The sequence below is a fragment of the Gadus macrocephalus genome, chromosome 14 (assembly GCF_031168955.1).
Source record: "Gadus macrocephalus chromosome 14, ASM3116895v1".
Taxonomy (NCBI): Eukaryota; Metazoa; Chordata; class Actinopteri; order Gadiformes; family Gadidae; genus Gadus; species Gadus macrocephalus.
The window spans coordinates 12,506,030-12,524,580 of NC_082395.1; the positions used below are offsets into that span (position 1 = coordinate 12,506,030).

The window sequence follows — 18,551 nt, forward strand, 5'->3', positions numbered from 1 at the left end:
GTGTTTAGGCCTATGTTTTCTTTCGTTACAACTCACTGTGTTGAGGTGTGACATTAGTCTGGTGTGGTGGTGCTGGTGATTTCTCTAGCTCGATGAATGACTGAATCAAACCCTATATTATTCCAAACATAAACTTTACTTCGGATATCTTCAATGCTTCCGAGCTTGGTATGGCCCACGAACCTTTCGTTGAGCGGGAGGTGTGGGTGCATGCTCACGTGACTACTGGCTGACTAAACGTCTGTTTCACGTGACTCGGCATTCCGCACCGGGACTTGAACGCGTCCTGACGTCTGCTGTCGCTCTCCTGCGCAACATGCCACTAACGGTTACGGAGCCCTATAATACCTAATGGATGAATACAAATAAATGCATACGGAGAAACCAGGACGTAATCAGTGTCACTTGTATAGAAGGAAAAGGATTTTATTATTTTCGGATTGCGCACTGACCTGCTTCCATCCGCGACTCACTGCGCTAGGCTATTATATCGCGTTACTTCCAAGTGAAATTTCTGGATTGGAAACATGAAGAAGTCAAACTTGTGTTTCCAGCTCGTCGCCTGTTCGTTGATTTTAGGTGAGTTTTCACATACCCAAAACATACCAACGACGTCATTAAATCGATGTGTGGTTGTTGTTATTGTTTTGTGGCGTATACACACGAGCTACATTCAATTATATTAATCCTCTACCTGACGATCATAAATAATTTCACAACTAGAGGTGCGGGAATGCCCTGCCTCTCTGTCAGTTTTTGGCCATGGCGTTGCTGCGCTCAGGTGACGTCATAAGTAGAGCTTTGTGGAGGGGCGTTGATCGGTATCGATCGGTCTTCTGCCTGTGATGTGCTCTTATTTATATAGGTCCATATGGGGAGCAATGGTATTACTTTTCTCTGGTCATCACATGGTGCGTGCGCGTTCGCTCCGGGCCGTTCAATGTGCGATACAAGCGCCCATCACGTGACGGGACGGCATTTGTTCTATGAGACTGAATGAGAAATTGGTTCTCGGACTATTGTGCTTGTATTGGTTGTTTTACAAATTACAGTGTTATTGTTATTTTACATTTAAATAACCAGGATGAGAGCCAGCAAGGTACAGGAGTAGCACACACTAAATTTGACTGGAAGTAAAATGTTCTATATTAATAATTATATAAATACACAAAGGAAATGTACTGATTACTACAGGTAGACCATGGACATCTGGGATCGAAACCAGAACCTTACGGCATGGAGTGAAAAGCACTTCACTTTTCCACTCAAAACCTCATACAGTTCATGGTCGTAACATTTTTATTAACTTTTTCTCTCTACTTCATACAACACAAACATATAACGTTATTGTCCTTCAACACACTTAAACGTACGGTACAATAAACCCACAAAGGTAGGCCTACTGTAACCCTCTAGGGCAGTATACTCAGATATGGACTATTGACTAGATTCAGAGGGAAGAATAAAGTGACAACACAATAATTAACTGGAGCCACAGGTTACTTTTAAATTGACTGTATTCAACTTTATAGCAAAAATGAAATAGATTCAGTTGAGTTCAGTGCAATCAAGAAAATCCAGCCATTTTCACAGTTTAGACCAAACATTAGGGAAGAAACAACTCTTCAAACACCATTAAATGTCGGACAAATAAGAACAAATAAAAATAAGAAAATAAATTCCTTGGAGATGTTCCTTCAAGTTCAGTTTTTGTTCCTTTAGTTTCCTTGGTTAGGTCAGTTCAGCATGCGTTAACAAAAGGGGAATGTCCAGTAAGAATCCGAAGTCAATGTCAAGGGGTCGTGTGTGGCGCTTCCACCTGATATACTCAAGTGATGGAGCATGGAGGTAGAGGAAGAATGGTCTCCTCCTCGGCACAGGTGATCTCGGTCCACTCCTTTGGGTGAGGTATGTTCACTAGCTCGCCACCCCTTCGTCAAGGGGAATTCGATCCAGAGTTTCCAAGGACTCCAAAAAACCTAGCTCTCACTTCAGCTATGTTTCCCTTCAACTTCAACTCCGTGTATACAGTTATACAACTAGCACTTGTCACAGTTTGACTCGTTCACTCCACTCGTCTCCCACGTCTGCTTGTGTTATCGTTCTGTCTGCGCACGCCGGACAGCAACTTCAAGGGGCGGGCCTTACTTCCCTCTACGGTAGAGGCTCTACCCAATAGGAGATATGTATTCTTAGATACAGCCAATAAGAATCCAGTATGAGCAATATCACTGATTGCCAGCTTAATGACCCAAGAGGTAAACAAAGAGAATGAAAAAAAACGTAGGAAATAATATGGGAAATAAAATAACATAACAGGGCCCAATTTTCTACTGGGATACACCACAATGCATGAATCATCACAAAAAAGTATAATCATTGGTATCAAAGAATCCCAAACCCCCTTCTTGTAAAGAGTTGTTTGTTTACCACATGGAACTTTGTGTTTTTTGGTTTTATGTTGCTTGGTTTTATGTTTCAAGGGAGATATTTTTTTGTAATTTTTATATCAATAAACGTGTGTGTTTGTTTAGGGTTTGTCCGGGCTGTGACGTTGGAGTTGAGAGAGGGAAACTCCACCTGTATCAAGGCTGATCTCTCCGCCTCTTTCTCCATCACCTACAACACAACTAACACCTCGGTGAGGAAAACTAGTCACTCATCCACAGATTCATCCTATGTTATACTGTTAAACAGAAGTATATATGGTAAGGCAACTTTATTTAAATAGCACTTTTCATGCACGAGGCAGACTCAAAGTGCTTCACATAGAAACATCGTCATACAATAAAATGAAATAATAAAATATGATAGATAAGTTTAAGATTTATCAGAAAGCTAAAGCAAACATACAATAAAAAGGAAGTAATAAAATAAAATAGATAGACGTAAAATAAAATAAAGGCAAAGTAAAATAATTCAATGTAGAAAGTGTATTCAATATTTAGCAGAAAGCTAAAGCAAACACATACTTTATACTGTTAAATGGTTTCACCCCTCTCTCTATCTATTTTTATCTATATCTTGCTCTGTCTTTTTCTCACTGGCTCACTGTTTCCTTCTCTCCTCCATCTTTTATCTTCCCCCTCAGACCACAGTAAAGGTGGATCTCCCGGACTCTACTACGGTGGATCAGGGCAGCAGTTCATGTGGCAGCGACGGGCGTCCGGTGTCGCTGGTGGGCGTGTTTGGGCCAGGCCACACCCTCGGACTCTTCTTCTCTAACAATGGGAGCATGTACAGTGTGAACATGCTGAGCATCCAGTACAACCTGAGTGACAGCGCTCTGTTCCCCCTCGCTAACAGCTCAGGTCAGATACACCACATTATATCTAACAATACATTGAATTCACAATGTCTAACATTTTGACTAACTCCTAGCAAAAGAACATGAGAATATCTGTGGTCAATTTCGATCGATAGTGATTTCCATAATTTTATAAATTTAATCACACCGATATACACTACAAATGATAAATGCCAGCCAGCTCTTAACTTTCTCTTTGTTCTTACTATCTTACAATAATCTTACTATCGACCCTCCGGAAACCTCCTCTACTCATGCCACCCAGCCAGCCGACCTATGCTAGTTTGTGTCACACAGTTGCACAGCCAGTCAGAGTGGACAGAACATTGTTCTTGCGTTTATTAAACATTGAAAGTCTCCCGCCCACTTACTGGAAGGGACTCAATCGTGCACATTGCGAATCTAAAGATAACTTGACCACTTAAAATAATATATAACAATAGTATTAACATTACATATAGAATTCTATAAATAATACAACAGGACCTCTTCTATTTATTATGTCGGACAATGTATCGGTTTAATCCAGTGTTGTGTTTTTTATGGTCCATTAGGCGTTGTCACGGTGATGACGGAATCTGTGGGGATGTGGGCATGGCTCAACACCACCTACCGCTGTGTAAGCCCCGCTTCTATCCCAGTGGGAGGGGCAATAGTGACCTTCTCTGGGGTTAAGATGGAGGCGTACATGACCCAAGAAGACTTAAGCCCCGTTGGTAACACTGCTCTTGTTTTCGTTTATGCATATTTTAGAAAGATAGATAGATAGATCCTTTTAATGATCCTTTACAGGAAATGACAGACTTTTCATTTGTTGATTTTAAGAAACCGGTGTCATTTATTCATGTGTTCCCCTGTCCTGCTGCATGTATTCATGAATTCAGGTGTTCATGAAGTAATGTGTTTTAATAATTTTTAATTTATTTAATTTATCCCAGTGTATATGTCCGAGCAGGGACCTTTTTGCTAGATTACTCTTATGTTTTACTTTTTCATGTGTTTTATAATACATTCGCCATTTGGTTGAAACTTTTATCCAAAGTGTCTACAATACCACACAATATTCTCACCATGGTTGGCCCCAGTATGATTTGTACCCCTTACATTTGCAGAATTAATGCCATGCTCAATCAGTTAATCTAGACAGGTAATAAAACCTCTTACCCTGGCAGTATTAATCCCATGCTCTACCAATTGAGCTCTGGAGGCCCATGTGTTTGTATGTCACTCATGTATGTGTCGATAGGTCAGTTAACCTTGCGAGGAGTGGCGTTCTGGCCAGAAAACATCAGACTAGCCTCCTGGAATTCCAACCAATCTTGTCCTATCTGCCAGAGAGTGTCTGTACTGCTGACCAAGAGGGTACCACGGCAGCGCCTACAACACCCAGCCCCACTACGACGCCAGTGCCGGCACCCACCCCGCAAGGCCTCCCTGAACAGGGAACCTACGCTGTTACCAAGGGCAACGACACCTGCCTGATGGCCAGGATGGGACTGCAGCTTAACATCACCTACACCTCTCAGTCCAAGAACAATGTGAGTCAGAGACCTAGATTATACTCAATTTATTCAGTATTTATATGGAGTACTTACCTGAAGCATCTCTTTCAGGTTTGTTACCTGTGGCTGCCCCATTTACCCGATGTTCTCACCTGTAGCATTTATCTGTAGTTCATACCTGTAGATTTCACCTTTAGCAAGTAGACCCTGAGTGAGAGGCAGAGAAATAATGCAGGTTATAAACCCATTTCGCACTGCTTCCCTGCAATGCTAACATTTCCTGAATGGGAACAGGGATCGATATTCAGGGAAATCTTTGAAGCTCAAGACCTAGTAACATTTGCCGGTACGGCTGTATTTTGAATTAAAGCCGCAACATTGTCAGAGAAAGCAAGGAATGGGTGCTTTTCGGGTGATTTAAAAACAAGTAAAATGCAGCTTATTTTTACAAGAACGTCTGGAAACTTGACAGATTCCAGATTCATGGTTTCGGATGCCATTATCCACTTGATTCCGCACAACATTCACTTCATCATACACTGCTGTAACGCGATTTGCACTAGTAACCGGTTTACCATTGCAAATGGCAGTTTTAGTTTAACGCTACTTTCGCCATTTTTTGTACATTGAAAAAATCACCAATCATTCAGCTTTTTTTTTTTTCGCTTTAGAGAAATCCAGGGAAATGTTCTTACCTGTAGCACTTACCTGTAGAAATTATCTTCTGACACTTATCGGAAGCAATAGTAAGTACCTGTAGTGACTTGACACCGGGCTCATGGAGCATGAAATATCTACTTGTAGCATGCCCCAGAACCTGAGTTAATTAACTATATCGTGTGTAGTGTTCATGACTCTGCTTCTTTTTCATCCTGCCAGACGGTCCAGGAAGTAGTGAACATCCACCCCAACCTGACGACGGCTTCGGGCACGTGTGGAGCCAGCATCTCCACCCTGGTCCTGGACCATGAGGGAAACACAATCATCTCGTTCACCTTCACTCTGGTAAACACCACCGTAACCTTTATTGGGTGGGTGGGTGGGTTTCGGCACGTGCGTGAGGGCATTTTCAAGCTTTTTCAATCAACATGCAATTCTTCTTATAGAACACCACCTCCAACAAGTACCACCTCAGCGGCCTCGTGCTGGTGGCCAACTGGTCCGACATGAGTGGTAAGTCCAACTTACCACTCATCAGGGTCAACAGACCCTGATGTCTTAAGACCGCCCCAGTTTATACCACTTATGGATTATGGTGTTGTCCTCTGGTTCCCCTCAGAACCAGTGTCGGTGAGCAACAGCAACCTGGCCTACCTGACCAGCGTCTTGGGCCGGTCTTACTCGTGTAACTCGGAGCAAAGTCTGATCATCACAGAGGCGGTCTCCATTAATACCTTCAGACTGCAGGTGCAGCCGTTTGCTGTGATCAGCAATCAGTTCGCTACAGGTAGGCCTGTGCTCGCTCTTTACCTGCAATGGGGTTGCGTGAGACTGCTTACATCTAAGCTTCGGATATTTGATGATACTTTCTTTCATGTCAAATGTTTCAAAGGTCTTGCAAAGGCCCTGTATATGAATTATATGTTTTCCACTAAAAGGTCAGTTCATGAGTGGCATCAGTCTGAAATACTTAAACTATAGACTGAATTTAATTACATTTATTTACCTCAAAAATGAACTTCAAGAGAAAATGTATACTGACTCACTCAGTAAAAGTGTGTACAGAAACAGAATAGGCTGAGTCCCGGGTTCATGCAGTAATAGGACTAAAAAAGTAATGATGGCTTGGGAACCCCTTGATCAAGTCCAGTGCAATAATTGACGGTTTTTCAGGTTCAACCTATCCGAAACCGACAGTGTGGAAAAGAACTCTCTCGGAGTTCTACTGGGAGTTGTGGTTTCCGTTTAAAGATATCCTAACCTGCTCATTGAAACGGGCCCTTGTTTGATGGAGCTGTTTGTTTGTTGTGTGTTTGTGTCTGGGGTTCCAGCGGTAGAGTGCCAAATAGACCAGGACCAGATGTTGATCCCCATCGTGGTGGGAGCCGCCCTGTCTGGTCTGGTGCTTGTGGTCCTCATAGCCTACCTGATCGGCAGGAAGAGGAGCAACGCAGGATACCAAACCATCTGATCGACCTCGCCCACGTCTCACCTGACTGACAACGCCAACCTCTCACCAGCTTTGGCCGTGGCCACCTACGACCTGACAGACCACACCAACCTCTGACTGCCCAGACCATCTCTCAACACACCAACCCCCTCACCTGGAAGATCCCGCCCACCCTTCACTGGAACGACCAGGTCCATCTCTCATCCAATACCTACACCACACCTACCTCTAATCTGCTAGACCATGCCCCCGCACCTGACAGTCCATGGCCCCCTCTAACCTGAAAGACCCGCCCCTTTCACATGCTCGATTATACCCAACCCTCACCTGATGGGAAACTCCCCTTATAGGCCACACAGTTTATATGACACTGCCTCGTCTGGCCTGAAGGACCATGCCCTCAAATACGGCAGGCCACGCCTTCCTAGAGATATGCCCCATTGTTCCAGACATGTCCATTTCACTTGGCAGACCACGCCCCTCTCACATGTGTGTGTGTGTGTGACAGTTTGAAAATGAATGAGTGAAAGGTTGTTAAAAGAGTGAAATTAATCTAGGATGCATTGCGCTGTTTGCGTGTGTGAAGCTGTTTTTTCATTATTTGATGTTCAATTTTACTCCATGTTCATGGATTTTGAAGTGAAATCCGATTATGGACACTGTATTATTCATTCTAGTTTAGAGTCTCCTGTACTCCTGCTTGGATGTGTTTGGGTGTTTTGTTGTTTAATTAATAATTATGTAAGTAGACTTTAGGTATATGATACTGCTGGGGAAAGATAATCACCTTGATGCATAAACATCCGAGAATTCAACGGCTCATCCACTTTCCTTGTGGCCAAAGAACATAACACAAGGTATTTTCCTATAAGCGTGCTGGTTTCAGTTGCCCTGGGTTTATCATTTATATCTGCTTGGACAAACAAGAAATACCATGGAAAGAGAATTGACAGACTGTCCTTTTATTCCTGCACCATGAGAGGTGAACATGTGGAACAGAGTTCTCTATACTACTTACTGTTTGATATGAAATGTTTAGTGTTCGTTATTTTTATAGAAAATACTTTTAATTGTTTTGTAGACTTTTGCATCCTCCTGAAGTCAATTAAAGCTTTTATCTGATTTAAAAATGTCCCATTTAAAATGTGTTTGGGAGGCATATTATAGACCTGCGGTTTACATTTTTGATTTATTAATATTTATTTAAAGTGAAAAAATACATTGGATAAAGACTATTTCTGCATCGAAAATAGGATGCGTCTCATCTATTAGGTGACAAAAAACACTGTTTCGGACTTGTTAAACAAAAAACACACGTATCTGCATTTTGGGAGGACCAGAGTTCATACTTTTATTGGGCTGGTTCAGTCATGCGCCAGAGCGCCTCAAGATTCTACATTGGGACATTTCACCCAAATTATTTATTTCCACATTCAGGGTACAGCATTGCAGTGTCTAGCTGCGTTGGAGTGAAATGGTTGGTTTGGAGGAGTTATTAATTTGCACTGGAGGTAGAAACATTTGGCTGATGAGGCGGGGCCTAGCTCTGCTTTACTCAGCCAATCAGAACTCTGCTGCTGCTGTAGAAGCGCCAAGGTAGGTGCTAGTCAGATGGCTAGCCTGATCTTTAAACATCACATTAAAATCATACCTTTCTTAGAGACTTAACTCATTGTGTATCAATGTTCACCAATTTCTAATTGGCTCGTATGAAAAACTTGTATAATTTATTTGTATACAAAAAGGTTCCACATATTCCAAAAAATATTTAGATTTAAAGTGATTCTACGTCAGTAGTCTAGCTGTGCTTTTGACAATCAAATGCTGAATGCGAAGAACTACAAGAAATATTCAAGACTGATATAAGCAACCTTGGAAAATATGGAAACATTCAAAAGAAAGTGCAAAGATTGTGTTTGAAGGTTGTCCCAAAACACAAAAGGATTTCAGGTCCAGTGAGGTCCCCGATGAGGTCTCCTCTGGAATGTAGTGAGTTTGATTGACAGGTATCTATAGGGGCGGGGTCATGACCCCTCGGCAAGGATGCGGGCTCGGCATGTGGCCCGCAGCTTGGCGATGGTTGCCATGGATAGACTTCCTGGTTCGGTGAAGATTTTCTAGGAAATGTTTAGGGTGTTACATATGGGAAATGAGTGAACGTAGAGAACTTCATAAAAGGACATGAAACTTATGGAAGTGTTTTTAACAATAAAAGATCGAAAAAAAGAATATAAAAATTAAAAAAGCATTGTACAATTCGAATGTGAGGTTAGGGCCCACATCGACGATATGTTTGTTATTTATCCAGGGAGCTCCAAGCTATGAGAGGATATAGATAATTATCATTGAGTTCCCATAGCATCTGAACCCATGTTAATACCAAGCCGTTTCAAAATCTACCCTTCATCAGTCCGTCACTCCATCAGTGACATCACATCTGGGAGTGGCATACCAGATGTAGATCAGCATACCCCAGTGGACTTTTCCAACTGTTGGGCTAATCTAACACATAATAAATCTGGGCGGACACTCCCACTTTAGATGTTACTATAGGATCGATTTTGAAAGGTCTAGTCAACATAAAGCCACGTGGTAAAATATGCGCCGGTTATCGGACAATTAAAAGTCACACATGGCACTCTTAAAAAAAATCCTTCAGTGTAGATTCTAGCTGTCTGACCCTACCAAGCATACTGGTCTTGTACCTGCATGAAAGGATGGCATTCCTCCACAAAGGGCCCGAGGGTCATGTGTTTGAAGCTCTGGCACACATCTGGCAGTGACCGGGCATCCTCCATCACTGACTGGTGCTGGTGGATTATCGTCAAGGCAACACGGAAGAGGATTTTAGAACCCTCGTAGAAGAGACAATCCCAGATCCGGAGCACCGTCTGCAAGAAGGTTTAACATCTCGACTTTTCATTTGTTTCGTCGGTTCTAGTCAGTTGATGCATTGTTGGGACAGGTGTGTGTGTGCGTGTGCGTGTGCGTGTGTGTGTGTGTTACCTCCACTGGCAGCACATCGATGAAGAGGCAAATGAACCAGCGCGAGACCACCAGTGACCACATGACCCCGTGCTCCGTCATCGCCCCCCAGACTCCGGGGACTCTCTCCCTCACCAGCTCTCCTAGCACCTCCTGGTCCGTTTTAAGACCCAGCATGGACGGACTGTAGTAGTCTGATGGAGGGAGACTATATTCAGCACAAGCTTTTATCCAAAGTGAAGTAGCTAGCTACAAAAAAAAAAAAAAAATTTCACAATCTAGCACAGTGGCTATAGGAATAGAAATGACACGGTCGGTATATATTAAACATGCTGTAGGTTAACTTTGCAAGCCAGTAAGTACCAAAAATATATAATTATGGCCCAGGATCAGTTCCTACACCGATTTGTTGTGTACCTGTAAGCGCACTTGCATGAGTAGTGTACGTCCAAAGCAATGATAAATGCCATGGCCATGCATAGACTGCTCGTGCAATTCAAGAACGTAGCCTCACGGCTATATATTACATTTATGAACAGGAGGTTGGAGGATCCTAAAGACAGAAGGTTGGATTGGGAAATTATGGATTACACAGAGATGGTTGGATGATTGCATTCTGGAACGTTGTGTCCGTCCCCTTTCCAAGTTAATACTTAAAATAATATAATTGTATGTCAACGTAATAGTTAAACCATTGTATATACAGGATTCAGGAATAAGAAAACTAATATTATGAATGGTTGGATTTTCCCAAACTCAAGAGGATGATGTTTTCCCCATTAAAGGTCCCATGACATGAAAATCTCAATTTATGAGGTTTTCTAACATAAATATGAGTTCCCCTAGCCGGCCTATGGTCCCCAAGTGGCTAAAACTTGCGTTTGGTGTAAAACGAGCACTAGCTGTTCTGCTCGCCTTTGAAAAAACGGAGGCTCAAGCGCGCTGATTTGGAAATCTGTGCTCATGACGTCATGAGGAATCTCAGCTCCTCCCCTTACTCTGCCTGGCCCGCCCAGAGACGTTGGCCCGCCAATGAGACTCGACCGTGCGAGCGCCACATGTGTGTGTGTGAATACACACACTGTAACGCAAGTGTTTCTTGTCGGTTCTTTGACGTGTCTTGTATTTCCACAACGAGACTGTCGTGGGGGTTATCTAAGCCATGGTTGAGAAGGAATTGGGGGAAAGGAACTTTGGTTTGACTCGCTGAAGTACATGAACTGCGACATGCCGCCGGTTGCCGCGAGGCACCATCGCCCGGCAGCGGGCAGCCGGCCGCAGGCAGCGCGCGGTTCGACTTCAGGTTGATGTGAAAGTGGAAGAACCAGAGACGTCGCAGAACCCGACAAAGTCGTTTGTGATTCATAATATCGTCTGGAGGCGCACACAATATGTTATATGATATAGATATCTATGTATTATATGATATTATTTAGATATAGAGCTCCAGGACTGTAACGCAAGTTATTTGTTATTTGGATATAGTTATATATTCCTGTTAGTTATATATTCATGTTAGTTATATATTCCTTGTTATTTGGATAACCGTTCTGCTGTTGGTGTGATGGCGCTCTCGTATCTGGTATTTCTACAACGAGACTCGTATTGGGGGTTATCTCAGCCAAGGTTGAGAATGAATTGGGGGGAAGGAACTTTGGCTTTGACTCCCTCAAGAACATGAACCACGACAAGGAGGAGAAAGGGATCTTTGCCGGGCAGCGCTTATGCACCTCCGCCTCCGGCGGTGGTCCCTCAGCGGGGCTCAAGCGGGAGACATTCGCCGCCAACAATCCCTTTCTCCTCCATGTCGTGGTTCATGTTCTTGAGGGAGTCAAAGCCAAAGTTCCTTCCCCCCAATTCATTCTCAACCTTGGCTGAGATAACCCCCAATACGAGTCTCGTTGTAGAAATACCAGATACGAGAGTCCGACGTGTTATGCGCCATCACACCAACAGCAGAACGGTTATCCAAATAACAAGGAAGTGTACAACACTTGCGTTACAGTCCTGGAGCTCTATATCTAAATAATATCATATACATAGATATCTATATCATATAACATATTGTGTGCGCCTCCAGACGATATTATGAATCACAAACGACTTTGTCGGGTTCTGCGACGTCTCTGGTTCTTCCACTTTCACATCAACCTGAAGTCGACTGAACCGCGCGCTGCCTGCTGCCGGCTGCCCGTTGCCGGGCGATGGTGCCTCGCGGCAACCGGCGGCATGTCGCAGTTCATGTACTTCAGCGAGTCAAATCAAAGTTCCTTTCCCCCAATTCCTTCTCAACCATGGCTCAGATAACCCCCACGACAGTCTCGTTGTAGAAATACAAGACACGTCAAAGAACCGACAAGAAACACTTGCGTTACAGTGTGTGTATTCACATTGATGTGGACGTTGAAGAACCAGGAACGTCGGAGAACCCAACGCGGTCGTTTGAGATTCATAATATCGGCTCACACAGCTTTTGGCCGTGATAATATATATTATATGATATAGATATCTGTGTAGGCTATATGATAATATTTAGATATAGAGCTCCAGGACTCCCGTGTGTTCTAGAATATTTACAGAACACGGCTAAAGGCTGTGTGCGGCTCGCCATTGCGATACATCCACTGTAAACAGAGCGCATGGTGGCTGCAAGCTGCTCAGGGCCACACCCCCACCCTCCTCCTTGACACGCCCACCGAAACAGCGCATTTGGGGGAAGCTCAATGTGCGACTGGCTCGGAGTGGCTGTAACTCTGCACCACGGCTGAATTTAGGGAACGTCTTTGAATACTGTGTTAGTTGCCCACTAATACCTATATTAAAGAATACATAAAATAGCATGTCATGGGACCTTTAAGTAATTGCACCCCCTGTTGGATGAGAGGTGATTATTTTATTCCACAAAGTACTCACAAATAACTATACACAATGGCACTTTAATAAGAGAGATTGTATTAAAAAAAAGAGCGAAATTAAGGGGGGACAGATTGAATTTCTTACTTCTTTGGCTAATTTGATACCTTTCCCATGCAAATAAGCCCTTTGAGTTGAATCGGATGAAGAGGAGAGAGAGGCCAACATAGGTCTTAATCTAGGGGACCATGGGACACAGAGACCATGTGACTCTAATGACAGAAACATGTGACTTGTGGTATTTATCAGGCCATGCCCACCTGGTAGTATCCGACCAAGCAGAGCTTCCATCAGCCAGAAAGACTTCTCCTCATCCCTGGTGATTATAAGGAGGAGTCCAGCGATGAAGTTCATACCCTAAAGAAAGAAAGAAATGGGGGAAGGAGAGCCAGAGTACAACTTAATCATAATCTCTGTTTTGCCTTGTGTTATGCTTCAATTATATGTCTGCCCCCACTCAGTACTCTGGTCCCTATTCTGTGTTCCTTCTCAAGGTTTCTTCCCGCTGGGTGGGAGGAGTTTCTCTCAGAAGTCTTTACAGTGCTTAGGGTTTGGGGCATGTCGTATAATGTGGGCCTGTGAACACCTTTGAGACTATGTGTTTGATAAGCATAATAGAAATGTAGAGAGTTTGTTCAAAATAATACCGTGTTGCCAAGCTGTCAGGTTCATTTATGTTGCATAACTATTTTAAGAACCAGCCCATCTGGGATTAAAAAAGTAAAGTACCATTTTATCTGGATTACATTGATATTACATGCGTAACCACTATAATCTCTTATTAGTGTTCTCTTTATAGTCATCAGGTCTATTGACCGAGTTGCCGGTACATGAAAGTTTGACGTAGGAGGTGGAAGAGAACAGAAGAACCAACCCAGTTAGTAACATGGCCCCAGGGAGTAAAGAAGAGGGTGCCAAATATCAAGAGAAGCTTAAACAGAGTAACGAAGAGGGCGACAAAGCTCAAAAGTTTAGAAAATACACCTATTCAACTTCTCTAGAACAATCCCGAAGTGTCTTCCTCTACGTCTGAGCCAACACTATAATTTTAAACATTCTGTGAATTGTAGCACAGAACTGTCAACGACCCCCGGTCATTATCGTCGTAATATCATAAGACCACACCTTGCAGCCGGCTGTGAGGCAGGAATGTTTACAACTCCTAAAAAGGGGAACCTTTGTAGACACAGTGTAGTACACACAGTATAAAACACATACTTGACTTACTTCTAAGTAATGTTGTCTTTGTTGTGGAAACATTTATCCACAGCCAATTCATTCCTTAGTACTTGAGTAGCCATTATTATTCCTAAAGTTTGCTATGGTTGTTTATTTTGAATTACCACTGCCATGACCAGGGTGTGAGAACATTACTTACTACAGTACCTTGCTTTGAGTTGTAAGACATTTTCTACCATTCAAATGATTCAGCTTGGTCTAGTTTAGTTACATTTCAATCTTTAAAAATGTAAATAAAACATAAAGCTAAATAACTTGGGCTGAACAGAAATAATTAAAAGACGGGGTTGGTGCTGTCAGTTCATTAGCAACCACGTGTTGGCACTGGGCGTAGCACACTGGGCGTAGACAAACTGTAGACCAGCCTAACCAGCAGAATGTACCAACTGTTGATCTACCCATCATACATCTGGGTGGTCACTCCCTGTGATGTCACTAATGGCTAGATTTGGTAATGGCTTGCAATGGTGTAACCACTTTTATTGCCCATTTAATTTTATATTCTAGCCTCCTATAAAATTGGAATAATTTGTTCAAGACAAATTGTTATATTTTGGTGTAAAACCCTTGTCGGAGGGCGACACACAATGATACCAGCAATGAGTCATTCAGTTTGGTGTTAAATATTTCCCCTTTTTGCTACCTAATCTCAATAGCTCATGTATGTAAACGATTCTGTGGAAGTACGGATTAACAGTGTTTCCAAACCTTAGGACAATATTTAACAGAAATATTGTCCAATGTCCAGTCTTTACACCAAGAAAGAAACATGTCATTTTTCAACAAGCTATTTGGATTTACAAGCTAAATTCGTCAAACTAATGGCGATGCGCTCCTTTTAAAACTTTATTAGGCTTTTTGATTAAAATAGTAACAGGAATGAACGAATAATAAAGAATCAAGCTGTGCGGAGAGTAACTCTAGCGTTACTCTCCGTGCATGGCGATGCATCCGATATACAGGAACGCATATATTATTGTATTTGTATGCATCTCGGGTGCGGCCCAGTTTATTTAAATAGTAAGAGGAAATGCAAATCAACGCTGCATGGTGCGGTTCGGTGGGGCCAAAAGTGCCAAAAACCCCAATAATGTCTCAAGTTATGGGTGTGTGTTGGATCGTAGAGAAAGTGGGGGGCGTATGCGTGTGTTGAGTGTAGAGGGGTGGGGGTACCTGGCAGTAGCCCACGGTGGGGTTGTGCTGTCCGTAGGCCACCAGCACATTGTAAAGCTCCTTCTGGAGACACGTGCTGGATGACTTGCGGAATAGGACATTTTCTGGGAAGGTTCTGTTCAGGTCTGGACCATGAACGAACACACACACACACACACACACACACACACACACACACACACACACACACACACACACACACACACACACACACACACACACACACACACACACACACACACACACACACACACAGTATATATTTTTTTAAAAACTCAGCAATATCTGCAGGGCTAGATGAAGGAGAGATGATGGATAAACAGTGTTTCCTAACCTTTGGGTCAGGGTCACCTGAATGCATATGGGGTGCTCACTTATAAGCTATAGATATTTAACTAAATGTAGTGTGTTTGAGTCATGGACCAAAAAGTGAAACCATTTTGTTTTAGTGTCCCTGTTGCAGCCACATAGATTCCTGCTTTATGAAGTGTTGACTCTACACAGGTAAGGCTGATCTGTCTGCAGCTGTACAGACAGGTGAGCTGGGTCTCACCTGTGCGGATGCTGTCGACCAGTTTGGGGTCATGCTGGGCTCCCAGCACAGACTGGTAGTAGCCAGCGTTCCTGTCCAGCTGCTCCTGGGCTCCACTGGCAGACATCCAAACCAGGGCCCGGTGCTCGTTGGGAACCCCCTTCCGGACATAGCGCTTCACTAGCGTGGAACGCGCAGACACACATGCAAGCGTTGTTAACAGAGGTTTGTGGTGACGGGAATCGGCACACTGATATGTGCACACTGAGGGCCGAAACGATTTAATTGTTATCTGTAAAAAAAAAAAGAAGATAACAATTAAATCTGCTGGTGTCAGCCATTGTTTTTCATAAGAATGTGGCTAAACAGAACATGGCTGATGGGAATCAACTTTAGGCGAGTACATTACAGCCGCTCTATAGACTGGTCACATTATACGTTTCCCCCCGAGATGATTTTGACGTTGCTTTTTGAGTCAACCTGACGGAGTCAATTTCCTCCCTAGCCCTTATCTTTTTGACTGATGCTTGGTTTGAGTAAGTTGCCTGCTGCTTGTTACTCAATTGCAAGCGTTGACTAAGTGATTGGGACTAGCGTTGGTTTAACTGAGTGGGCGAGAGATTAAAAAAACACACGTCAGCGCAGCCAAGGGTTGAGCTGACACGAAAGTTTCTTTGTAGCAGATTAATTTTGACCAGAATGTTTCCCTCTTTCTTAACAGATAAGCATGATATGACCAGAACACACGCAAACGCGCGCGCACACACACACACACACACACACACACACACACACACACACACACACACACACACACACACACACACACACACACACACACACACACACACACACACACACACACACACACACACACACACACACTTACATTTTACATTCTTGTCCACCTTTTTCTTCCCCTTCAGGAGTTTGGACCACTTGATGGAGCGTCTGGTGAGGACGACCATGTACTCCGACATCAGTTGCTCATACGACCCAAAGTCAAAGTCCTCAGAGCGCTCAAAGCCGTACGGGTCCACCCTGTAGAGAGCCGTTGAGCACCCGTGAGGTGCAGGTAACAAACTGTCAGCTCTATCCCACCAGGTCTCTATTTTAAAAGAGATGTTGAATCTCACTGAGACTGATCACCTGACAATATAAAGATTTAACACATCAATATAAATCTACTAATTTACTTCCTCAAACAGCCATCATAAAACTACGCTTTCATGAATGGTGTCACATAACAACAGGTAGTCGAACGGGATTAATAATGAACAGAGCAATTCTTTACTCCTTCACAAAATAAAGGCTAACCACTTTATTTGAACTCTAACACAGCTCTAAATGATTAATGGCACAGTATTTTCTTTGTTTCCGTATCCACTTTGTTTATGGTGACTTTCTTCCTGGAGATGCAGAGGTCATGGAGCAAGGGATTGGTTCAGTCTATGGATTGGTCTTGAAGCTCTTACGTAACACGATAATCTAAACTACTGAAGGGGAAAGAGGCTGATGGGAGCACTTTCCCCTCAGTACTGAGAAGTAGTCAGTACTAGGCTACTCTGTACATTTAAAAATACATCTAAAAACGAGTCTGTCAACTTAAATTAATTTAGTTTTTTCCTTTTGCATTGAAACACAAATTTGGGATCTAACCAAAGCAAATATATGCAAATGTGAGTTTATTTGGAAAACATCCACAAAGAAAGTCTTTCTTTAAAGAAATCTAGTTGTCCTATGTCAGGCTGATGCTGGTAGGAGATAGATTTAGATGTTTTACCTGACATAAAATGATCACAACTTGGCGAACACTGAAAAGAGCTTCGTTTTTCCAAAAAGTATAAAACACTGCCCCAATTCCAAAACAACTCAAACCGAATGAAGCAAGGTAACGTCACCTCTCATCTGTCCATGAAAACTCCTTTATGATGAGCAGTTTAGTAATTACATGTAGCCTACCAACATGTACATAAATACACCTTAGTTCAGATCAAAATAAATAAATATCTAACATATAATATAAACTCTAGCATGATGCTTACTTCTCGACGCGGTCTTTGGCGCCGCGGTGGTCGGGGGAGGCGACTCGCCGCGACGAGCGGGTCCCGTCCGAAGCTGGAATATTCCCCCGGCGGTCCATCTCTTCTCTTTACACACCCTTCGTCTGGGAAAAACGTTCCATTGACGTTTTTTTATTCTCCTACAGTCAGCCTATTAATCCTGAAGAGCAACCCCCACCCCCCAATCCAGAGCTATAGGCAGAAGGTTGCAGAAGTTGTTGTTAGTTTGTCCATGCGGGCTCCGACACTATATGGCTCAACCCACGCAGGGGGTTCTTGTTGTCCTGGGATAAACGCGCCCGTCCGACACCAGTACAACCGCCCTTGTTTGCAGGTATTTTTAAGCGCTACTGTGTGAGCTGGGGATTTAACCACCGCTGAGAGACTGTGTTCAGGAAGACCGGTGGGCGGAAACGACACGGATTCACCTGCAACCAGAACCCGCCCACCACTACAAACCCTCCGTATTATTAGACACCAATTCAACAAACTGGACGGAGAGGGTAACTACACTCCAAATTCAGTCTGAAGCGCTGCTAGATGCATTGCGTTCCACCGAAGGATTTGGACACTCGTTTCACGCGCGACAAACCCGATGACTGGGACACGTCAATCTCACTTATTTAAGGCTTTAAGTAACCACGCCCCATTTGATTGACGTAGCATGGAGACACCCAGATCCTGGATGTAGGCCTACTTTATTTTCGTATCGACTATGAACATGTTA

At 43.3% G+C, this 18,551-nt stretch overlaps 2 protein-coding genes and 1 long non-coding RNA gene across 3 annotated transcripts in view; 1 reads left to right on the top strand and 2 right to left on the bottom strand.

Moving 5' to 3' along the window:
• Positions 1 to 18,551, bottom strand: part of LOC132471675 (uncharacterized) — an 89,692-nt gene that overhangs the window by 33,068 nt on the left and 38,073 nt on the right. The gene's annotated exons all lie outside the window — the stretch shown is intronic.
• On the top strand, positions 240 to 8,063 carry lamp1a (lysosomal associated membrane protein 1a). The gene is made up of 9 exons (XM_060070895.1): positions 240 to 579; positions 2,535 to 2,641; positions 3,092 to 3,311; positions 3,862 to 4,023; positions 4,643 to 4,845; positions 5,689 to 5,814; positions 5,916 to 5,982; positions 6,089 to 6,256; positions 6,801 to 8,063. The coding sequence occupies exons 1-9, from the start codon at positions 528 to 530 to the stop codon at positions 6,938 to 6,940; spliced, it is 1,245 nt and encodes a 414-aa protein (XP_059926878.1). The 5' UTR covers positions 240 to 527; the 3' UTR covers positions 6,941 to 8,063.
• grtp1a (growth hormone regulated TBC protein 1a) lies at positions 7,794 to 18,417 on the bottom strand. Its single transcript, XM_060070896.1, has 8 exons — positions 17,807 to 18,417; positions 16,651 to 16,802; positions 15,783 to 15,941; positions 15,230 to 15,354; positions 13,078 to 13,174; positions 9,926 to 10,098; positions 9,625 to 9,810; positions 7,794 to 9,036 (listed from the first exon to the last, which is right to left on the bottom strand). The coding sequence occupies exons 1-8, from the start codon at positions 17,902 to 17,904 to the stop codon at positions 8,944 to 8,946; spliced, it is 1,083 nt and encodes a 360-aa protein (XP_059926879.1). The 5' UTR covers positions 17,905 to 18,417; the 3' UTR covers positions 7,794 to 8,943.